The sequence below is a fragment of the Thamnophis elegans genome, chromosome 1, assembly GCF_009769535.1.
Source record: "Thamnophis elegans isolate rThaEle1 chromosome 1, rThaEle1.pri, whole genome shotgun sequence".
NCBI lineage: Eukaryota > Metazoa > Chordata > Lepidosauria > Squamata > Colubridae > Thamnophis > Thamnophis elegans.
Window position 1 is genome coordinate 27,024,089 of NC_045541.1, and position 25,287 is coordinate 27,049,375.

Below are 25,287 nucleotides of genomic sequence, written 5' to 3' on the forward strand. Positions count from 1 at the left end.
AACTAACATAGAACTTGTTTTTATTTTTCTTCCCTTCACTAAAGAAGTCTGCAAGATAAGAGAACAAACTGAAATCTGCAGCACTAGTATGGGAATGCAGTACATTTATTATAAACAAAGAAAAGGCGTAGTGTTTTGTTCTGATATGTGTTGAAAGCTGATGAATATATTAAACTTTTGTCATTTCTTTACTCTTTGTGGCACTTTTTCCTATCTGTTAGGAAGCTTTAGAAAGCAAAATTAGTATATACACTACCTTACTTATTTTTCATCCAACAACATAAATGTGAGCTACATTATACATATTTTGGGATGTACCCAATGGTTCCTTTTTCCTATCAAAAAGGGTTTCCACTCGTGCAACTGGAGGTGGGAGTAAAAATTCAATTTTTGACAATTCTCTTAAGCAGCACAATTTTCTGTTATACTGCATGTTGTTCCAGAAAGCCCCCCCCCCCCCCCCCCCCGGATCTGCAATAGCAGTTTTTCAAAGGGAATTTATTTTGATAGAAAAATGTGGTACCTTTACAATAGCTAACACTCAGGAAGGATTACAAAATTATGAAACAGATTTCTTCCTTATAAATTCAGTGAAGCCAGATTTTATTTCTTTCTGAAAGAAATTTTCTCCTTCAAACAAACTGCAAATTTAGTGAGGAAAAGATAATCAGACAGCATATAAAATGCACTCAGTTAAACATGAATTTTCTATAAATTCATTATTATCAGGACCATACAAATAAATTATTTCTGAAATAATTGCTTCATGGAAAGTATTTCATTCAGAACAAATAACTGTTCCAAAGATCAAAGTGATTAACCTTTTCCTGAAAGGGACAACAATGAAATATAACAGCAATGTAACAATCTGAGTTAACATATTCAAACTGGAGAACATTCATTGTCCTTCACTTGAATGTTCTGTTTTTTTATATATGCTGGTTTTGTTTATTAATTGTTTATTAATTGTTCTGAAATGTTAATATAATTTAGTATTAACATGTTATCTAAGTAAAAAGAATTTGATTCAAAGATGTTTGTAATTTCAGACCAACTGACCAATTTGCAGTGTGCTTCTAAATTAAAATTAAATTAAACATACAGTATGCTTCCATCAGGTAACATAGAAATAGGATACATAAACTATGGAATATTAAAACACAGCACGCTGTATTACACATAAAACTTGTTTTCCCATTTCAAGTTTATTAAAACTTTAGCAGTACAAATGATCCAGATTGTGGATTATCAAAAAACCAAACTGAAGTCCACATTAAAAAAAAATGTTCCCCAACATGTCTCTAGAACCTAGAAGCAGAGTGGAAACAATAAGTTCATAAACTCATCCATGCCTATCTTCATCTGTTCCAGCACTTGATTCATGATCGGATTTTTTATCTTTGCCATGGGCACGCTCTCTCTCCTGATATTTTGATTTTTGGTTGATCTCTTTTTCTCTTGAAGAACGAGATCTGTCCCTTTCCTTTTCTTTACTCCTTCGTGAGTATGATCTTTTCAATTCTCTGTCCTTGCTGCTTCTTCTTTTCTTTGAGTCAGGACTTCTATCTTGATTTCTACTGGATTTTTTGCTTTTATTCGTCTCAGAGCTACTGCTGTCATGGCTTCTTGAGCGCATCTTTTTCCCAGTATCTTCCTTTCTGCGAGAACTTTTGTACTCTTGATCCCGATGCCTGTCTTTACTTCGACTTTTTTCCCTCTCAGAGCTATGGGATTCCTTCCGCCTTTTATGGTCTTTCTCTCTGGACCTCTCTGGCGTCCCTCTTCTCTCTCTACTCCTTGATCTTCCTTTTCTTTTCACTTCTTTATCTCTGTGTTTGGAATAATCTTTACTTCTGCTGCGGTCTCGTTCTTTACTTCTGGACCTGGCTCTCTTGCCTCTGTCCACACTTCTGCTTCGCTCTCTAGCCTTATTATTGGAACTATGTTTGTTTTTAGGCTGCTCACGTTCCCTGCTTTTTGAGTGTTCATGTTTTCCCCTCTCTTTACTTTTGGTATGATTCTGGCTATTACTTCTAGATCTTCCCCTTTTATTCTTCTCCTTGCTTTTGCTCCGTTCTCTGCCATGAAAGTCATTATATTTTTCTTTCTCTTTTTCTCTGCTTCTCGATCGCATTTTTTTATCTTCATGTTTACTGTATTTTGAGTCTCTTTCTTTACTTTTTGATATCTCTTTGCTTTTGCTCTGGCTTTTGGATCTAGCCTTTTTTTTGGCTTTACTTTTGTTATGTTTGTCCTTATCTTCTTTCTCAGAATTCCGCTTTGTCCCTCTGTCTTTACTGTCAGATTTGAGATCTTTGGGCTGTGTTTCTTTTTCTCCTCTTCTATCTGGGCTTTCAGAACCCACTCTGTGGTCAGTTATTTTTCTTTCTTTTCCTCTCCCTGGACTTTGATTTGCAACATCCTTCTTGTTTTCATTCATTTCACTCCTTCAAGACAAACAAGCAAACAAACAAACAAACTTGAACATAAAGCTAGTGAAATAATCCCACATCATTATCTGAATTTATGTTGCAAACTGCATGCAGATGCAGGTACATTTAACATATGATAGAAAGAAATACCCCTAAATCAAAAACACTACATACTATTACAGAACTCTGCTGTATGAGTCAAATGTGACATGAAGGCGCCTAAAAATGTTTGTGGAAGAATTTCCTAAGAGCGGAGAAAGAAAGCACATGTACCTGCTTCTTTCCTCTCCTCTATACTTGTTTTAATTTGCATTTAAGCAGATTATTAGTTTTATTTTCTTTTTCTTCTAACAAAATACTACATGAGCAAAAGAAGAAATGGAAAAATAAATCACTACTTACAGGCGTTTCATTGCTGCTCTGACTACTGACTACTTATAAAGTGAGATAAAAATCTAATAAATAAGTAGCACAGAAATGGCTACCGCTTTGAGTGCATCTTACTTGTCTCCTTTTATCCATCTTTCTCCACTTGATACTCTCATTCTTTGAGCTCTCTGCATTTCTTGTCTCCAGTGTGGAGGAGTCTCACTGCGTCTAAAGCGATCCCTCGACCTGGATCTTGAAGGTGTCCGGTACCGCTTTGAATACAGAAGGAAAAATTAGATAAAACAAAATGTGGATCCTAATTTGTACAGCAACCATCATGCATTTGATTGCAAATTACATATTTTAAAACATAATAAAACCTCCATCTAATGGACCATTTGGGGATAAGAATTGTTTGTTGATTCAATGTTCAAGTGAGATAAATCAACACAATTGATACAGGAAATGTCAATTAATGCTTATGTAAATAATATAAATGATATCAAATCTCCAAACTGCCATGGAAATAATAAACTTTCTTGGTGAAGATGACATCTGATGTAAAATTTTATCAGTTGCACCTGAGGAATTGTGGTTTTATTGTATCAACATTCACAGTTAAACATCCATACTATTTTCCAAATCCACATTTGTACAAATGGAGCTAATCTATTGCTAAACTTTATTTATATAACTAAGGAGAAATCAGTTAGTGTAAGCAGTTTTTAATTAACAGAATCCTTAAATTTTACTGTTGTATTTATTTTTCAATCAAAGTGATTTCTCACTTTTAAATACCTGTCTTTCAGTTTTCCAGTGCCTTGCTATAATAACTTTCGCATCTAACAACAAAAGGAATTATTTTCTTATGTGTTACTGCATACTGAATGGTATGCAGAATCTATCAAATCTATGTTATTTAACAAATTATATTATTTTCTTTTTGATATGTTTTTATAATTCTCATTTGAAAGAAGCCAATATATAAGTTTACTGTTTAATTTTACAATTATTTTTACTAGAGCTATGCCATATTCAGTTCTAAACATTTGATCCTTGAAACAGAAATAAAAGACTTTAAAAATTGGGTTCTTTGGGAGTAAGGATTATGGGAGAGTCAGGAGCTTTTCCTTAGCAAATCTTTGTCCAACAAAGCTAGTGAACATTAATGAGTTTGTGGGAGTCTTCTAATGGCACTACAAAACAGCCTTGGCAGAAGGCAGTCAATTAGTGGAGAACAGAAAAAATTAGCAATAAAACATGTTCATACTTGATGTCTCCCTCATCGGGAGACTAATAAAACATGCATCCCAATTTAAGGTCAATATTTTGACACAATATCAGCTTGCTGTACAAATCACTATATGCTAACCAACCTGCAAATACATACAGGCAGTTCTCAACTAATGGCCACAACTGAGCCCAAAATTTCTGTTGCTAAATGAGACATTTGTTAAATGAGTTTTGTCCCATTTTATGACCTTTCTTGCCAAATCTGTTAAGGTAATCATTGCAGTTATTAAGTTAGTAACACTGTTGCTGAGTGAATCTGGCTTCTCCATTGATTTTGCTTGTCAGAAAGTCGCAAAAGGGGATCACAAGACTCCGGGACAATGTGACCATCATAAATTTGTGTCAGTTGCCAAAAATCTGAATTTTGATCACATGACCATGGGGATGCTGCAATGTGCAATGGTCATAAATATGAAAAGCAGTCATAACTCAATTTTTTTCAGTGCTATTGTAACTTTGAACAGTTACTAAGTGAACTGTTATAAGTTGAGGACTACTTGTATTGCTTTCATTATGGCTTGATATCCAAACTTACCATGATACTTAAATGCAAAATGCTGCATTTTGTTTGCTAAGTCTGCTAGCCTTGGGATGGATAGGCAGACAGACAGACAGACTGACATATATCACACAACTAAATAACGGTTTATTAAAAGCCAAAGATCAAAGAAATCAAACTGTAAAAAGTAAACATACCCTTGGTCCCCTTCCTTTTATTTTTCTTCCCGACCTTGTCACCAACAGCCTTCTCTGATATGATGCTTGACAATTTGATAGGTTGCTAGAAATCAAGAAAAGGAAAAACAAACCTGCTATTTAACTATGATTTATCAGTTTCTTCTACAATCACATACTTCTGAAGCCCACAAGCTGCCAACACTATGCTAAACGTTTTCTTCATAAAAAAAAAATTCAAATATTGAGTGGTGAGGTGACAGTAATAGTAATAGTATAGATAATAATAGTAAATTGTAAGAGTCTTAGTCCAGCAATACCAACTAAAATTCAATCAACAAAGAGAATACAAATAACAATAAGATATAATTTGAATTGAATTTGAATTTAATAACATTTATATGCCCCCCACTCCCAGGGCTGTGTGCTCTCTCCACTTCTCTCTATATACCAATGACTGCATCTCAAAGGATCCTTCTGTTAAAGTACTGAAGTTTGTAGATGATTCAACAGTGATTGGTCTCATTCAAGACAATGAATCTGCATACAGATGGGAGGTTGAACAACTAGCCTTGTAGTGCGGCTGGAATAATCTTGAACTAAACACACTCAAAACTGTCGAAATGATAGTAGATTTTAGGAGAAGCCCTCATATACTACCACCACTTACAATACTAGACAACACAGTAGCAACAGTAGACTTCAAGTTTCTAGATTCTCGAGACTTAAAATGGACATCTAACATCAAATATGTCATCAAAAAAGCACAACAAAGAATGTTCTTCCTCTGCCAACATAGAAAGCTCAGGCTGCCCAAGGAGCTGCTGATACAGTTCTACAGAGGAATTATGTAGACAGACACAGACTTCAATGGAGTTAAAACTGCAGGAAAAAAAATTGCTATCAATCTGCCTTCAATTGAAGACCTATATACTGCACCAGCCAGAAAAAGGGCCATGAAATATAGACCCCTCATATCCTGGACATAAACTGTTTCAACTTCTACCCTCAAACTAACGCTATAGGGCACTGCACATCAGAACAACTAGACATAAGGAGTCCCCCCCCTTCCCATCACTCTGCTAAACAACTAATTCCCACAATACTGTCAAATTATTTACAATTATTCTTCTCATCTTCCCTATTCCCTATCTCCTTATGGCAAATGTTGTTGCTTGTATCTTACAATTTATATTGTTTACTTAGTATCCTAGTATGATTTATGTTGATTGCTTATTTAGTATCCATGACTATCACTAAGTGTTGTATCTAATGAATGTATTTTTACAATGACTATAATAATGATCTATCACTATTGTTATATGTAGAGAGCTTATGCCCAGAAATGACAAATTGCATGTGTCTAATCACACTTGGCCAAAAAAGAATTTGAATTCTAATATCATTATTTTTCCACTATATTATTCTATTTTATGTTATACATTATTTCCACTAGTTTGTTATCTTCATGTTTACACATAGATCTTAGTAGTTTAATATCATACTATTGTGTTGGTAATTTTTTTTATTTAAAAAAAACACCTTACCTTTCCCTTTCTCTTTCTCTGTTCTTTATCTCTTTTTCTTTTTCATCTACTTTGGGAGGACTTTTCCTCATCAGAAATCTGTTTTCTGGAACAGGAGGAATCTCTTCTGGACGAACTGTAGAAAGTGGCTGTTGCAATTCAGGATTTTCTGTTTCAGCTTCACTAGCTGAACTTAAATTTATAAAACAAAAGAAGATATTTATCTATATTTTTAGAATAATGTGTTAAGTTTTCAGATGGCATATTTCAAATTTACTTTATTTTAGACATTTGTATTGGAAAGTGGGAAAATATTTAATATTTTAATTTGAATTGTGCTGGTTTTTCTTATGCCTTGCTGATTCTAAAGACATGGTTGAATATGAGGACATGCTTTTTTTGCCTTTTTACTAACATAGCAATTTTAAAAAACACTGTTGAAAATTACTGAACAAATATAAATCAACAAATTTAATCATGCTTATGGATAGTTTCTGAGCTGCTGAACTGGAAATGGATCCACACTACAGAAAGTCTCCAGGTTGTGACCCTCCAGTTTAGAAATGATCACTATTTAACCTTGCAGTATCTCCATGAGCATTCGTTTTTACTGGTTCCTGAAAGCATTGCACAGCTCAAGAAAGAATGTTGTCTGTCATTTTCAGTCATGTCGCACTCATTTTTCTTTCCAACTCAAATGGCAAACATTACTTTACCCCCATGAACTGAAGCATCGCTGAAGCAGCACAATGCCTATATGAGCATCACAAAGTAATGCATTTATTTTTAATATGCAGGTAGTCCTCAGTTTATGAACACAATTGAGTCCAACAAGTGACTAAATAGCTTGTTGCAGTTTACATACAAATAGACTTAAAGGTAATTTAGGATTTGTTCTTAAGCTGGGGACTTGCTGTCTTATAAAACCATTGGATTGATTTCCTACCGTGTTTCCCCGAAAATACATCATGTCCTGATAATAAGGCCATGCCACATATATAAGCCCTCCCCCACAAATAAGCCCCCTGGACAACCCCCCACCTTCAGCCAGGCAGAGCGCAGCTCACCAACCTAGTGGTATCCCGAAGGTGCCAAGCCGTGGGAACCGGGGGGGGGGGGGGGGGAGGCAAAAGTGATCACGTTGCTTGGTGCCTTCGGAATACCGCTAGGTTGGTGAGCAGCACTGTGCCCAGCTGAAGAGGGGGGGGGTTGCCAGGCGGCTGCTCTCTTGCAAGCAGGCTCCCAAAGAGCCAGGCAAAGCCTCATGAGCGAATGGCTGTGTTGCACTGTCGCAGCAGTGCAACACAACAGCCATGAAGCGACCCCGCTCACGAGCATCCGCCTGGCAAACTGCCTTTCCAGCCGGGCACAGCACTATTCACTGACCTAGGGGTATCGCCAAGCCGCGTGAGCACCTGTTTGCCGCCACCCAGTCCCGTGGCTTGGCACCTTCGAAATGTCAGTGAAAGGTGCTCTGCATGGCTGGAGAGGGGGGTTGCGCGAGTGGCTGTTCTGCTCCCACTCGCTCGCTTCCCAGCCTCACAATGCCCTGGCCCAGCTCTCCCTGCAGAGGCAGAGAACCTCTGCAGCCGCCACCGCATGGCTTTTTCTGTGGCTTTCAAACCGAGTCTTCCGGCAGTGGCCGCTCTGGACATGCTCTCTATGGTTGTGGATCAGCTACCAGCCGTGCAGAGCGCATTTCACTGGCATTTCGAAGGCACCAAGTCACGAGAGCTAGGCGGCGGTGAACAGGCGTTCACGCGGCTTGGCGATACCCCATGGTCAGTGAACGGCGCTGTGCCCGGCTGGAAAGGGGGTTTGCCGGGTGGCTGCTCGTGAGCGTGGTCGCTTCATGGCTGTTGTGTAGTGCTGCTGCGACAGCGCATCACAGCCATTCGACCCTGAGGCTGTGCCGGCTCTTTGAGAGCCCGCTCGCAAGAGAGCAGCCGCCTGGCAACCCCAAAACAATAAACCCTCCCATCATAATAAGTCCCAAGCCATATTTTGTGGGTAAAAAGAAAATAAGACCCTGTCTTATTTTCAGGGAAACACGGTAGCAATGGAAGCATTGTTTTCCAAGTATCCTAAGAGTTCATCCAAAAATATAGTTAAAATTATTATGATTTTAGATACATAAGAAATCCTATAAAGATATTTATTTCACAAACTAACTGAAAGTGACAATGGAAAATGTATCTTTAATTCCTTCAATTTATTCTGTGTTACATTTGTTGCGATAATAGTGCAGGAAATGTTTTAATGCTTTCATAGAAATCTTCCCTCTTATTCTCTATGTACCTCTTTTTGCTTTTTTCCTTCTTTTTCTTTTCTTTCTTATGTTTCTTAGAGGTTTTTTTGTGTTTCTTTTTCTTTTTCTTTGTTTTTTCTTCAGCAGCACTGTCAGATTCACTTGATGAATCAGAAGATGTTTTTGAATCACTTGAACTTTCTGAATCACTAGATGAAGATGACGACTTGCGTCTTTTCTTCTCTTCCTTCTTGGCTTTAAATGAAACCAACAGAAAAGCATTTACTGCCTAAGCGTAAAAAAATACTTTTCTTCTATCTTCTCCAGTTTATCCTTTAATTTCCAAATATTAAGGCAAATAAATAAAAGTTATTTCCTAAGAATGATTGTTCATATATGAAGATGCTAAATATTATTAAGAAATTTGTTTTAACTGTAATCACAGAATTGCAACTGTATCACCTTCAAGCAGAAATATATTGTTATACCTGCAGTGTCTAAAGATTCTTAATAAACAATTTTAACAATGGTGGTCTCTGGAGTTTAAAGCATTAAAGCATTAAAATAAGCCAAAGAATTAATTTCTACAAAGGTGATTGGAAAACAAAAGATTAAAGCTGACTGTTTTTCTTTGCTTCATATGCAATTTGAAATGGAAATAGCAGACTATTATTAAAAAGGTATTTTAATTTTACCTTTAGATTTTTGAATTAGTTCTCCACAACTCATTATTCGCACTTCTGCATATGGTTTGCTAGATGCATCAGTCTTCTGATTTTCTATTTCCCTTACAACTTCTTGCCCCGAAATTACTTGTCCAAAAACAACATGATATCTAAATGAGTGAAGCATAATTTTAATAAATGACTAACATTTCTAACTCATTGAAGAATTCAGCAGAATTTTCCAATTACAAGTAAGAGACAAAAATACATACCCATCAAGATGAGGGGTAGGCTTAGTTGTTCTATAGATGACACCAGGGGCAAGAATTTAATAAAAAAAGGATAATATTAGTAAAGTTGAGAAGGAGAGTGAGCACAAATTTGGTTTATAATGACAGAAATGACAAATATGAACAAAACACATTAAATATTGAACAGCAACAAAGTCAATACATTAACATTTATATACAGTTCTGATTATTACTGTAACCATACCTAAAATTCAAAAAATATGTTTAAACAAATATATTCTACATAGCCTAATTCTGACTGAGGTAGTATACTTTGACAGCACTATACTATATATGGCATGAATATTCAGAACACTTCTGAATAGGAACAATTTCCTTCACCTAATGCCGTGATGGCGAACCTATGGCATGTGTGCACCTGTTAGATGCATATGTGCACCGGCCAGCTGTCTTTGGCCTTCTTTTAAGGCTCCGGGCCCAACAGGAAAAAAGAGCCCTACGGCCAAACCGGAAGTCCGTTCCCAAACTTCCGGTTTGTGTGTTGGGTTGTTTATCACACCCAGGAAAGCCTCTGGGGGCAGGGCACGGGGGGATGTTTTCACCCTCCCCAGGCTCCTAGAAAGCCGCTGGAGCCTGGTGAGGGCGAAAAACGGGTCCATCCCGGCCCAAAAGTCAGGGGGAGGGCGGTTGCGCGCATGCTTGCAGAGGTTGCGCACATAGTATTATGGGTGTGGGCACACCCACGCATGACCCCCCCTGCACTCCCCCTGCTTTTGGCCCACGATGGGAAAAAAGGTTAGCCATCATTGACCTAAAGTATATTATACTATAAAACAGGCTAAAGTAGACCATTTCCAAACATCCAATTTCTGTATAAGTATCATTTTTATATGGAGACATTTTCAATAACCTGAGCCATCACTTTTGCAATAGTTTAGACTCAGGTTCTTTTGTCAATGAGGCTTTAGCTACAGTATTTTTCCAGGTATAAGACGCACCGGAGTATAAGACGCACCAAGGTTTTGAAGAGGCAAATTTTTAAAAAAGTAGGTAGGTAGATAGAGAGAGAGAAAAATACACTAGGTAAGTAGGGAGAGAGAGAGTAGGTAGGTAGCTAGAGGGAGAGAGAGAGAAATACAGTAGATAGGTAGAGAGAGAAATACGGTAGGTAGGTATAGAGTAGGTAAGTAGGTAGGTAGATAGAGGATAGAGGGAGAAGAAATACAAAAGGTAGGTAGTGAGAGAGAGTAGGTAGGTAGGCTGTGAGAGAGAGAGAGTAGGTAGGTAGGTAGAGGGATAGAGAGAGAAATATAGTAGGTAGTAGGGAGAGAAAGACAAAGTAGGTAGATGGGTAGGTAGATAGGAGAGAGAGAGAGAAATACAGTAGGTAGGTAGGGAGAGAAAGAGTAGGTAGGTAAATAGGTAGAGGTATAGAGAGAAATACAGTAGAGCGGTCCATTTTTCATCAAAAAAATTGCATGCATAGCCTTATGGAGGCTGCTGGGAGCTGGGGCAAAAAACAAGCCCATTTTTTGTTCATTTCTGCCCTCCCCAGCCCCCAGCAGCTCTCTGAAAACCTCCTTAAGGGTATGCATGGCCATTTTGGTGAAAGGGGCGGGGCTTCAGGAGGCAAAAAATGCTATATTTGATGTATAAGACGCACCCAGATTTTCAGCCTTTTTTTTGAGGGAAAAAGGTGTGTCTTATACTCTGAAAAATACGGTACTTCTTGTTAATAAAAGATGCTATGTAATTCAATTTCAATAGTACAATACTACTGAAGCATTTGGTTTTATACCAATTTATTTGTTTCGCAAATCTCTCTAAACTTCTTTACCACTAAGCAAACAGTTTACATTCATTTTTGAAGAGGCAATTTCTGGTTAATGTAAAATTGAAACTAAAGAAGCAAAGACAAAGAAAATTTTTTGAAGACACTACAGTACTCAATACATTATTCATTCAATAATTTTAATTCATTGCAACTGGTAAATCTGTGGCCATTGAATTCACACTGGAACTTATTAAATATTTAAAAAACTAATATATTTTTATTTGTTCTAAAATTCAGTTACTCCATTCCCTTGGATGAGATGGATACTTTTCTTCCTACTCCTGAGCAGACATTAAAGACTTATCAAGGAGTCATTCTCATTCACCTGTTAAAACTTCTGGCTGTACAGGGGAAATCTATTAAACACAGATGTGTCCTTAATTTCATAATAAATAGAATTGTAAAATAGCATATTCTGTTATGTCTGGAATATTCAACAATATTGCTTGTAAATAAATGTTAACTTGCTCTGACAATCAGAGAATATGTACATAAGCATTATCCACTTTTAGCTAGTATCACTATTTAGCCCTAGAAACCTTATAGTCATTACACATTACATGGTTTTTGTTAATGCAGGCACTGATTAGGTTGCAACCATTTAGCTTTTACAGTGTTAGAACACTCTACATACAGCTCTCTTTTTGAAATATAAAACTGTAATAGCTGTCCCTATTTCACAGGAGATTTTGAGTATGGCTATTTGTAAGTCTATTTATTACTTCCAATTTGGAACAGAATACAACAGATAGATACACCATTTAACTCTGAGTGAGCTTAACACAGTAATTAGAGCAGGGTTGTGAAACTTCCGGCCCATAGGCCGGATGCATCATGTGCTGGCCACACCCATGCCCAGTTTAGTGAAGGAGGGGACAGTCCTGATACATCACATGACGCTGCTATGACAATATGAGTTTGATACCCCTGAATTAGAGGGAATTACAGATATGGTGCTGTGTAAGTAGCAGAAAAAACATAGTAAAGAAACTGAAGTAGTACTCACACACAAAAAACAAGGAAAAGTTTACTATTACCTATATTTCCACACTAGCAACAACTAAGTGTTTTATGGCACTTTGCATTATATAGAAAACTTTCATGAATTTTATCTGGAATGTTTTTAATGATTGTATGGAAGAAAATCAGTGGTTAGTTGCAAGTTGAAGGAAATATTATGTTGGGGGACTGAGATTTCATGGGAGGTCTATTAATATACTTATTGCTTCTGATTTTTCTCTCCCTCAGAATTATGATGGCTTTATTAGCTTATGTTTTGATTTGCTTGTGATGTTAAATCCCACAATAATTAATATTCTCTCTCTCAACCATAGATGTGTTTTGGTAGAAATTCTGACCTGCCATATATAATCAAGACTTGGATTGTGAAGGATTAATCTCTTCAGAGGTGCTCTCCTGTTCAACAGATTATAAAGTGAAGGAGTATTCTTATAGATTAGATTCTTCAATCTAGTACTTCTATCATCCCTAACTAGAGGAACCAGAGCTGTCTGGAAATTATGGAAGTTGTAAGAATTTGAGGATCTAAAGTTCAGAAAGTCTGTGCCCAATCAAATTGTTTTTAAAAAAAAAGTATCTCTCTTGATAGATCAAAACTGGGGAATGCTTGTTTATTCACATTTTGTCAGAGCTTTAATAATTTGCTGTGACATGAAATGTGTTTTACAAGTTTAGATTAATAGGTTAATTATGACCCAACTGGGATAGAAATAGTGGCTTCATTAGCCCATATTCTGATATCCTTTCATTTAGCTTGGTCAATGAATGTATGTGGTTTCACTGGCTCTTGGACCTATGTCAAATGTTGGTCCTGTATAAAGCAGTAGAGACTGCTTACGGATTAGAAATGTATTTCAGCTGGTATCATTATCCCAAGCCATGATATTACTATTAAAGTTTCCTTCACTTATTTATCATCCTTGGCAATTGGGCAAGCAAGGGTCAGTTAGGCAACGTCTGTTTGACATATACCATCAAAACAGACGCTGGAAATATCACTCAGCTTTCCATGACAGGCAGTAGGATATACACTCCGGCACCAGCTATATATTCTAAATCAGAAAAGATTTTATCTTAGCCCAATGTAATGCTCTCCCCTCAGCACTTCTAACTGGAGGATATAAAACAATCCAATATTTATTATAAGTATGTCCTTGAAACTCGGTACAGACAGAAACTATTGAACATGTTCTTATCTATATCCACATATACAAAATCTTGAAATGCCCCCATTGCCCCACTTCTGACTAGCAAAATGGGACACAGTGACCAATAGTATAAACAATGTCTACTTTCTGACATCAACGCTGAAGTAAAATACAAGGTTGCCAAGTTTTGCATGGCATGATGTAAAATCAGACAAAGAATAATTAAGAGTAATTGGACCAGCCAGAGTATGGATAGTCAGATAGTCAGTGGATCAGGTTCAGCATTAACCATTATGTTTCTCTCAGCCACAATAGGGTTTCTGTAAGAGAAGCTTACAATTGTTAAAGTCTTTTGGTTAATTTTATTGTTTTACTAATGGTTTTTTTTTAAAAAAAATGGATTTTTAAAAATTTAAATATTATTTTATTTAAATTGTGTTTTTTAATTTTATCAAATTTATTTTAATAAAATGCTTTTGGAGTAAAAATCTATCTAATGGTAGTTTTCTATTTCAGATATACTAATAATTTAGTTTATTCAGCATGAAATGGAGATTAGATATGTAGCCATAAGGCTGTATATTCTGCAATATTTACATTTTTGGTAAACCCATTCAATGAATACAAGCTCTGCAAGCTAAATAGGAAACCTTCATTTTGTTTGCAAATAATAATATTGAAGATTTTAATTACCAGCAAGAAAAGCCGCATAGTAAAGAAATGGCTTCACTTAATGACCATGTCATTTGCCTAACAACCAGTGTTCACTTTACAATTGCTTCATGACTGCCGGAAAGTGATTGTAAAATCAATCACATAGGACTATCACAACATACGACTGTAATTGGCAGGCTCCATTACGATCCCAAGCCAAGGACTCTGCTTGTGTACATTTGCATTTATGTACTATTTGTGTGTGTTTGTATTTTATACTGTTATTTCAAGTTCATATTGTACAGATTGCTAATTTTAATTTCTTCTTGTTATATACATATAAGCCTGGGCATATTTGATTTAATATTGTATTTTTGCCAAACGGTTTTGTTCGTTTGTACTTTTCTTAACTATCCCGACCTTGTCAATTTAGTATTGGTTATTTTAAATATTTGAATACCAATTCTCTTGCACTGGTTAATGATTGCAATAAAGTTATTATCAAACTCTCCTCATATTTTATTATGGCATGTTGAGTTCTTATTCAGGAGCAAAGAGTTCTTACTTACTCTTTACTTGTAGCTTCCCCTCCTCCAATTACAGTATACCTTCAATAGCGAAGTCCATCTGTAAGTTCCTCTACATTTAGGCATTAAGAAATATTTTTATTGTTATATTGTTCTTTTTAAACTTTTCTTAAATTTATGCTAATTGTGATTTTAATTTTACATATTTGGAACTTTTTTGGAATTTTATGATGGTAGTTGTTTTGCTGGGTTTTGATGTACAATACTCTAATAATTTCTAATTTTTTCAAATTGTATTTCTGTTTATCTTGTAAGTTAGTCTTATATAGATCTTCCATAATTCTTAGAAATAGTTAAATAAAAGCATTCTCTGTTCTAAAGGTATTTATACTTGTAAACAGAAAGTTATTCCAACAATTCAAAGTTCTTACAATTTAAATCATAAGGAACTCCATCCAAATGATGGAGCTAGCATGATACTTACATAAAAAACTGTGAACCATTTGTATCTTTCCCTCTGTTGGCCATTGAAAGGAGAAATTCTTTGTTGTGCTTTACAGCAAAGCTTTCATCTAGAGAAAGCGTTTGAATTACTTCAAAAATCCAAGTTATTACCTTGCAGTGGCATTTTTTAGCATTTTAAATTAGGATTGTCAAACTGCATAAATGTTATCATTGCTGTGCCAAACAGTATTCAAATAGATAAAACTAAAGACAGAGATGTATACTATAATTCCAAGTTTATTGGGCAAAAATATAAATATTATTTGATTAATACTGTTGGACAGCATTCTCATATGATAAATGAATGCAGAAATACAACTATCTAGTAATTCATTGATCTGTTAAACAAGAACAACCTGTAAATGACTCATTCTTATTATCCAAAAAGACAAGATGAATTTTTGTGGAAAAAAATGTTATATTTTGCTACATGCAGTTTATAAGAGTGTGCCAAAAGTAATATGCTGTATTGTTAGTTAAAAAATGCCTCATGAATAGCCCTCTGTATTTTAGAAAATGTAATTTGGAAATTTGAAATAAAAATAAATTTCAATTGTATGCAACAGACTTGTTCGTAACATATTTGTGTCATAAAAGTGTCTTCTCTAACTTCCCGTAACAGCCTTTTAATATCATCAGCTCACATTTCTAGGAGCATGAAAAGAACTTGGATTGGTTAGTCAGAACTAGCATTCGGCCATCTTCTAATTTTTACAGAGAAAGACCAAAACCAGAACCATTTATTGGTCTACTTGGTCCAACTGCCAAATTAGCATTCACTTTCTGCCAAAAAATATGTTTGTTAAAGACATGTCAAATGACTGGAATGATGTTTTATCTCTCTCTCAGACATGAGCAAGGAGGGCTGGTTTGTTAGCAACCAATCAAATGGTTAAGCTGGCCTTGGCAAAGGGACGTTAAATGGAGGCAAGATGCAAAGCTGTCCCACACCTCAGGAAGAAAGGACTTACTACCTTAAGAGAAGTAGAAAAAGAGGTGAGTTGGTATGCCACTGATTATGAGATCACTTGAGGCCAGACTTTTTACAAGTTCTAAAATAACTGTACAGTTTATGATTCTCATTATGAACCTCAAAATAAACTATCATCCTTAGTAAAAGTTATTTTGTAGATTCATAAAATATGTTGTTCCTATTCACAACATAATGGTGGAATTGCAGGCTAACCTGAGAATAGTTCTTACCTTCAAAAAAGCCTCCATAAATTGATTCTCCTCCTCTTCCATTTCCTTGTATGGAAAAAAAACACACATATATAAGAAAAGATTATGAAAGCATCCAATAGAAGATAATATAGGTAGTTCAGGATTAAACTGGAAATCTTAATGTTCTCTGAGCTTGATTATTTGTTGACATTTCAGTACCTGAATTGGGTAAGATCATCAGTGCTAGTGAGTATGGAGTTTGCTCCCTATTTATATATACTAACTTACCCTGCCAGTGTTGATGGAGATGTGGTTTTCTCCTTGGTAGTTTTTTTATTAAGGTATAGCTTTCTGCTAGAATGTTTGTCTAGTGTTAATCCATGCTTATCCAGATATTGGCATCAAGGGTCTTGGAATTGATACCAAAGAATTCACAAACTTTAGTAACATTTTTAGCAAAGTACTTTGTTTGAAACTATCATAGAAGTTAATTCCTAAACCTTTGCAAGAGACTATCATCATAAGGGGTTTTTCCACAAAAAATAGACATCAAAATTATTTAAATATTATAAAATGTGTATTTACATTTGAACAATTACAGGCAATAATTTGAAACAAGTAATGCCATACCTTCACTGAAGTCACCACCTTGGATCATGAAATCTTTCACAACTCTATGAAATAAACAACTTTTGTAATGAAGTGGTTTCTGTGTTGATTTTCCAATACCTTTTTCACCTATAAATAAATAATTGAATGCACATTAAACATTAGTGACAGAATCTCACACAATGAAATACAAGTAAAATTGTAAATCAGCTTTTGGTTGTTTTTTTAAAACTCTAAATACTAAGCCACTAAAAGAAAAAAAAGGCCACACAGTACTAATAATAGTAAAAATGTGAAATATTTCTATATAATAGGCAAAATCCACAGAACTGTACCCATTTGTTAATTCATACAGGTAGTCCTCATTTAGCAATTATAATTGGTTACAATGAAATGGTCCCTAAGCAAACAACATGATATAGAGAGAAAAAGGAAGGGGGACTGCAAAGATTACTGGATGCTGCCATCTCATTTATATAGTTCCCTTGTGCAGCAATGCCAGTGTTACTCTTATTCTGACATGCACTGTTGTCAGGTGCAGAAATTTGAACCTAAAGGTATGCATTGATTGGAAAATAATTTTAATACCATTTATTCCCATTGTATTTGTAAACAGTTGCTCTCTGAGGCAGTTACAAATGAGGACTGCCTGCATAATAAAGTGGTCTGAAACATCAGTTAACTTATCAAATGTAAGGCACCACTATTCAAGGACAGACTTGTTTGCATTTTGTTTCAGATAAACACAACCTGGCTGCAGAGTGCTAAAGAAAAAGGACGAAAAAAGCTATAGTTGTTTTTTTCTGTATGTCTCAGAATGAGAGTAGATCTGTATACCCTGCATTTAAGTCACTCTCGAGTTACAATCATTTGTTCAGCAATGTGTGAGTGAAGGATGGAAGATATTATGGTAAGATATGGGCAAATGTCTTCTCTAAGAACCTAAATGAAACTCAAGAGTTAGTCAGAATTAACAAAATTCCTCCAATGACAGTGGAGAATTTTTTTCAGACTTAGAATCATTTAGTTTTCCCTGTCTTTCTGACTCTAGAAAGAAAACTAAGAATTCTCTGAAAACTTTAACTAACCTAAGTAGTTTCACATTTCAAAATCGGAGCCATCATGACCATGTTTTTAAATTACTAAAGCATATAACATTTAACAGATAGTCATTAAAGCATTTTATGTATGAATTAATGCTAAAATACTTCAAAATGGATCATAAACAAATATATTTATACTTATTAAGTTTAAGATAAATGTGTAACATTGTGAGATTTTTTTTGCATCTTGTGACATTACTCTTAAGAGCAATTAAATCAGCATTAGATTTATATAGCAAATTATGCAAGTAAGGGAAAATATCTACAAACCTGTACAAAGGCAGCGAAAGTTCTCACATGTCTTTGGGCAAACATCTGAAAATAATTCAAAGACAACTCTTCCAGCTAAAATTAAGGGAAAAAATCATTACATTTATATTAACTAACTTTTAAGAACGCACGCTTGCATACATGGAAATAAATATAAACCAATATACAAATATAAACTTATTCTAAATCAGTTTAGCTATGCATTTTTAGATAGGCTCAACATTTAACATTGAAACCAGCAGTCTTACCAGGAGTATTATTGATGCCTATGTCAAAAAAACAACGAGGTCTTTGTGTTTTCACTCCCATGGCTTTAGAATGTTATATCTGAAATAAAAATAGAGATTTTAAGGATATTTGATTATAGCATATTTATTTATTTATTTATTAAATTTATTGGCTGCCCATCTTACTACAGTGTAACTGTAGAGTTACTACTACTATTGCTAATAATAATAATAATAATAATAATAATAATAATAATAGGCATGATATTACAAAGCTTTATTATTTCATTTAGAGAAAAATATATACATATAGACAACAACATTGCATCAAAAATATTTTGGTTGGATTATTTTTATGGGTTCTAAAATGAACACAATACTTAGTATTTATATTTAGGAATAATCATATTAGACTAGTCCAAACTGAATAATCAACTTCCAATTCCTTATGTGTTTGTCCTCTAACATTGGTGAAGAAAAGCAGAACAGTGATATGCTAAGCAGTGAACACATTACTACTGTATGACCTTTTCCTTCCACCTCTCCTTTACCACATTTACCACTCCCTTACAACTTATTCCAGATATACCAGAAGGTGATAAGAAGACAGGATAAAAGAACCATTCAACAATGCAAAGTAATTAAGTTTCTATAAAATATTTTATTTTTAAAAAGTATTGATAATGCCCCATTTCAACAAATCTGAAAATAATACATCACAACCAAGTCATTCTGGTTTGTTTATTACAATATTAATCTATAAAATTATATATGAATGCAAATTCTGGTTTGGATTTGCAGTAAGTGATGGCTAACATTAAATAAATGTAGAGAAGGGAATATATGCAAATGGATAGTGTTACACCAATCCTCCCTTACAAAGGCACAAAGTAAATTAATTTTTTGCAATTATGAATCCAGAAAAGACAAATCTTTTAGAATCTGACAGTTGAAAGGTGATTTCTCCAGCATAAATCATAGCATCTTCCTATTTCATCCATCACTGTTCACACTAGTGTATAACCTTTCTGAAATATTGAAAAACAGATGGATCTGATTAATATGTAATGGTTCTTCCACTTGGTATTATTTCATATATGATAGGACAAACACTGATGAGGCAACATATGCCAATACATGGAGAATTGGCCAAGTTTCAGGTTAAAACTATAAACAGAAAATAAATAATGTCTGAATGTTAATTTCACTTTTCACAAATTCACTTCTTGCATAATATAAAGCTGATATTTGATAAACATATTGATACATTTATTGAATGCAAACTATAAATTACTTAATCCATCAAAATATGTTCCTTTCACTAAGAACTTGTCTATAAATTAGAAGTTCCCTAATTTTTCTGCAACTTAAAATTAGTGTATTTCAAATCAGTATTATTTATTCTAGTTACATCAAAATTTCCAGTGTTCTCTAGATCGTTAGAAATACTATCAATGTGAAGGAAAAAGGTCAAAGAATTAAGTATAGTGCTCCACACTGCTTTCTCTTTTGATCTTCCAAAGCCTACATTTTCAAGCGTCCTATACAAGAGAGCTAAAAACTATATCTAATTAGGTATTCCCATATAATTCCCAATGCTTTATGTAACTACAAATACATTAAACAGAAATGGATACAGTATACAACTTACAGTCCTCAACAATTCGTTTAGCGACCATTCAATATTACAATGGTACTGAAAAAAAGTGACTTATAAACATTTTTCCCATGTATGACCGTTGCAACATCTCCATGGTCATGTGATCAAATTTTGGGCACTTGGCAACTGGCATATATTTATGGCAGCTGCAGTGTCCTGGGGACATGTGAGTCACCATTTGTAATCTTCCCAGCTGGCTTCTGACAAGCAAAGTCAATGGGGGAAGCCAGATTTATTTAACAATTGCATAATTCACTTAACGATGTCAGCAATTTGCTTAACAATTATGGCAAGAATGGTTGTAAAATGGGACACGATTCATTTAACCTGACTTGCTTAGCAACAGAAATTTTGGGCTCAATTTTGGCTATAAGTCAAGGGCTACCTGCATTTGCTTTCTCATTGTCACTTTTTTATTATTCAAATTTATATACTCATCCTTTCTCATATATGTGACTCTTGCCAGCTAACAAGCAATTAAAACAAATAACAAAAAAGAGTAATATTATATTTACAACTATTTGAAAACAAGAAAAAACATGAAAGCATATAAAAACCATGAGAGAATACATAAAACAACCAAGGCAATGCCATTCATCAAAATGTTTACAATAGTCACAGTACCAGCACCACCACACTCCTGGCTCCCCATGCCTAGGGTCTTCAGGGCTTTGTGAAAAGTCAGCAAGGTAAAGGTCAATCCAATCTGGGAAGGGGGAATCATGTTCCATAGGGCAGGTGCCAAAAGAGAGGCTCTCTTCCTAGGTCCTGCAAGACAATACTATAGCTGATGGGACATGCAATATGCCCCTCTTCCTAGACTGGATGGGGTGGATAGATGTAATTGCGGAGACAATCCATCAAGTAACCTGATCCCATGCCTTTCTTACATAGAAGCCAAACTACACAATATTTTAAAGGTTAGGATATACTTGTTTATATGCACAAATTGGCAGAGGTCTTCAAACTTGGCAACTTTAAGACTTGTGGACTTCAACTCCCTGAATTCTCCAGCCAGCATAGCGGGCTGGAGAATTCTGGGACATGAAATCCACAAGTCTTAAAGTTGCCAAGTTTCAGGACCCCTATATGGACTTGAATGAAAACTACGTTTAATCCCAAACCACTTGCTTTAGGGCATGGTTGTCAAACTCATAGTATCACGTTGCCATCACATGACGTATAGCTATGTTTTCCCCTTCGCGGAGCTAGGATGGGCGTGAACTACATGTGATGCTGCTAGCCTGCGGGCTGCCAGTTTGACACACGTGTTTTAGGGCATGAAGGAAAAGGTTTTCTGTCTAACTTCCAGTAGTAAAAATCTTGAAAATTTAGGTTCATAACGCACCCCCCCTTTTTTTTGTTAAATTGGGTATCTATTACCAGCTTTCATTGGCTAACAGTAGCTCTGTTGGATCACAAAGAAAATCCTGTCTAGTCTTGTTTTTTATAGCAAATGAGTAGAATCATTTTAAAAACAGGCAAAGTGTGCAAATTATGGTTTGAGTTTGGGGAGAAAATTTGTACATTTAATTTTCTGAAAGTTCCACTGCTGTAAATAATTGAGACCTTGTTAGCATAATGTGTTATTTTACGTGCATTTAATAAGTCAGTACTCTTTAAGAAGCCAAATAAAAATAAGTGGTCTGTTTTTTGACAACAAAACTCCTTCCTGTCATTAGGGCAAAGCAGGTCATTAATTTCCTGGATGGTCAAAATGATGCTACTCACTCTTGTATATAATGTTTCAGTTTAGGCAACATTAAATAAATAACTTTAAATTTTTATATGTAAAAAAGATTTTACAAAAAGTTTGACATTTACAAAAAAAAAAGTTTTCCCCCCAATATTAGCCTGGAGTGGATTGATAAAACACTTAGTATGGTTTAAATGTTCTCTTCAACAAACAAAAGCTACTCCTTTTTTTAAGAATATTTGTTAAATATTTTAAATATGATAGTGGCAACCTAATTTTATGATTTCTATATTCACCTTATAGCTATATTTAAACAGGAAAAAGTGAAATATTAAGTTCTAAATGCTCAGGAGTTTCAAACTCAGAACACAGGCCAAATGTGGCCCTTCAAATAATTTTCTACAGCTGGCAACAGTACTTTAAAAATGAATAAGCCTAACATGGCATGCTTAGCAAGTGAAATCTATACCTAAAGGCAGCAATGTTCCCTTATTACTTTAATGGGTATTAACAAGTAACAAGTAAAGTGAGAGAGCAACCAAAATCATCAATCTGTTACCCTCCAGAGTGAATGAAGCATGTCATATTGTTTTGGGTCCCAGGTGAGCTGGCATCTTCTGGTTCTCTCCCTCATCTCTATTTATCTGACCAACTAATTTATGTTTGCCAGACAACAGGCAAAATTGTACAAGACCATGACATTTACTGGGTTTGTTGCAATGTTGATGCCCACAACTCCAAGCTGAGAAGTGTGACTTAATACAAAACCTGGGCCTGACAGGCAGAGGGATGATTCAACTCGTAGCTTTGCATTAGCCAGGACTATAGCCTGCTCTCCATTATTTGCCTTTTACTAGCACCCTCATATCACCATGTCTACTTCAGGTTTATTTCAGGTGACTTGCTATGCCAACAATGGTATCTCCTGCCTGGGCGCCTCAGGTGGAAAAGAGGCTCAGTGACAGGACCCATGAAACCCAATGCAGAGTGATGACTCGAATCCAACTGTTAGGAAGTACCCTATCTAGGCTTCCTGGGAGGAGCCTGCTGGTGGTGGCAGCAAAAAATCAGCTGCCTCCGAATTCCTGGTTACGTACCTGTTTAGAGGATCTTCCATCTGACGTCTTATCAGGTTTTCTTATCCTTCAGGCAAGAAGGAAAGAAGAAACTGTTTTGCTGGCAAATGCTCTTCGATTTTTGCAGCTTTTGTGCTTGCAAGGAAAGGGGGGCTAGCCCAAGGCAGAACGGCTGTCCGTGCTGGGAACTTCAAACTGCCTTGTGCAGGACAAAGTAGGTCTCCCCCACTCTGCTCAAAGTTTTGTTTGATTTAATCTTATCACGAGCTGAATCCGTTTACTGCGTGGACAATAATTGTTTATCAACATTTTAGCTTCTTTTCTTTTTCTCCTCCGAAAAATTATTTACTTAGAGGCTTTTAAAATGGCGCCGAGCAGGCTGGTTTCTCCGGTAATAACGAACACTTTTTGCTAATCCTCACAAGAATTCAAAACAAAAGAGATTGCTTATCATATGTTTTGGTTTCACAATAGAAGAATTTTACTCCTTCATTAACCTTGCTTATCTGGAAGTTAAATGGTGATGAATCTGCTGAACGGTCTTGTTACAATGTTTACTCACTGAAAGTTTTGCCAAGCCTTAAACTTCAAAATAAAAGCCTCTTTACTTAAAGCTGCATATTCAGGCAATAGAGTTTTATTAACTGCAGGCAGATAAATTTTGAAATGGCCTCAAAACCAAATATTAACTTGAAGTCGTCACCCTCTACTTCCAGGGGCACATCCTCAGTGCCTGGCACAAAGCTGCAGCCTCCGCTTCCTACGCCCCCTGCTGGGGATGTGTTAACGAAAGAATTTTTCCTGAGTAATCTAAGCGAGGCTCTTAATGCACAGACAATTAAAATGGAAGATAAATTTAGAGATAATAGAGAGGAGAGAAAAAAGGAAATAAAAGAAATGAAAGAAGAAATTAAAAGTGAAATAAAAGGACTTAAACAGGAGCTGTATGAGAAATTTGAGGCTAAGGTTGATAAAATTAGAGACGACATGCTGAGTCTTGTAACTGTATTAACAGAACATATTTCTGGAGTGGAAGATACTCTAGAGGTTCTTAATGATGCCAATGCTAACTTGACATTGAAAACAGAGGTGGTGGAACAAAAAGTGGAAAATGCTGAAAAAGAAATTATTATGATACAGTACCGACAAATGGAGTTCGCATTAAGAGTAAGGGGGCTGCGTGAGGAGAAACAGGAGAACCTGAAACAGATCCTATCGGAAGCTTTTGACCACCTGATGGGAAGACCAGGGACCAACCAAGACTGGCAAATTGACAAAGCTTACCGCGTTAACTCCTGGCTGGCAAAGCAGAAGCAGCTTCCTCGAGACATCGTTATATATTTTACTACAAGAGAGCTTAGAAATATGGTACTGCAAGCGTCTTATAACACTAAGCTTCAAATTGGCGGTCAAGACCTGGCTGTTTTGAAAGAGATACCACCTCAAATGTTAAGAGCCAGGAGAGACTACGCTTTTTTGGTCGAAGAACTCAGAAATCGTCAGATACAGTATAGATGGGATGCACCATTTGGCATCATATTTACATTTGATAAGCAAAGGTACCGCCTCAACTCTGTATGGAAAGCCCGAGATTTTTATTATAATATATTGAAGGCCGGACACCCTGCACCATCTGGACCTAGAGAAAGACCACAAGAAGGACAGGATAGACAGCAAACTACACAACCACCAGACAAGATGGAGCATCTCTCTTCTCTAGAAGTGCAAGGTGCTATGGAACCAAGACCTAGCCGCATGACTACTAGACGTATGGAGAAACAAGCTAAAAAGCAACAGCATCAACAATCATCGGCCATCGATCAAGGAACTACAATAACAAATCTGGAAGCAGTGGGAGGAGCTAGACCTAAGGTTAAACAGGCCGTGCAGGAAGCTCTAAAAATGCTTCAACCAACCAAAGATGACAACTAAGATTTTAACATGGAATGTCAACGGACTGAACTCTCCACAGAAGAGGAAGAAAATATTTCATTATCTCAAACAGTTTAAGAACGATGTAATTTGTTTGCAAGAAACTCATATCAAGTCAACTGATCAAAAATATTTGATCAACTCAAAACTTGGTCAACATTTTGCAGCTTCTGCTATGGAAAAGAAGAATGGTATAGTTGTATACTTAAGAAAAGATATGAAAGCTGAATTAATAGAAGCAGATCCCTTCGGAAGATATATTGCTTTAGACTTAATCTTAGAAGGGAAAAAGACATTACTTTTGGGAATTTATGCTCCAAATCAACAGCAAGATAGATTCTATAGAAATCTTCATGCTAAATTAGTACAGTGGGACTATAGTTCCTGTATACTATTGGGTGACT

General features: G+C 35.7%; 1 protein-coding gene across 2 annotated transcripts in view; it reads right to left on the reverse strand.

The window, feature by feature from the left end:
* Positions 1 to 1,185: 1,185 nt before the first annotated feature.
* The window catches only part of PPIG (peptidylprolyl isomerase G), a 29,984-nt gene continuing 5,882 nt past the window's right edge, over positions 1,186 to 25,287 (reverse strand). Inside the window, exons 2-14 of one of the 2 annotated variants that reach the window (XM_032216601.1) lie at positions 20,804 to 20,947; positions 18,541 to 18,619; positions 18,293 to 18,367; positions 16,941 to 17,048; positions 16,350 to 16,394; positions 15,127 to 15,214; positions 9,481 to 9,510; positions 9,239 to 9,378; positions 8,594 to 8,798; positions 6,317 to 6,487; positions 4,791 to 4,875; positions 2,937 to 3,073; positions 1,186 to 2,447 (exon numbers count right to left, since the gene is read on the reverse strand). In XM_032216601.1, coding sequence (XP_032072492.1) covers positions 1,343 to 2,447; positions 2,937 to 3,073; positions 4,791 to 4,875; positions 6,317 to 6,487; positions 8,594 to 8,798; positions 9,239 to 9,378; positions 9,481 to 9,510; positions 15,127 to 15,214; positions 16,350 to 16,394; positions 16,941 to 17,048; positions 18,293 to 18,367; positions 18,541 to 18,601 — 2,250 coding nt within the window. In that variant the 5' untranslated portion in view covers positions 18,602 to 18,619; positions 20,804 to 20,947 and the 3' untranslated portion in view covers positions 1,186 to 1,342. The remainder of the gene's footprint in view (positions 2,448 to 2,936; positions 3,074 to 4,790; positions 4,876 to 6,316; positions 6,488 to 8,593; positions 8,799 to 9,238; positions 9,379 to 9,480; positions 9,511 to 15,126; positions 15,215 to 16,349; positions 16,395 to 16,940; positions 17,049 to 18,292; positions 18,368 to 18,540; positions 18,620 to 20,803; positions 20,948 to 25,287) is intronic. The other variant, XM_032216592.1, reaches the window with a different exon arrangement.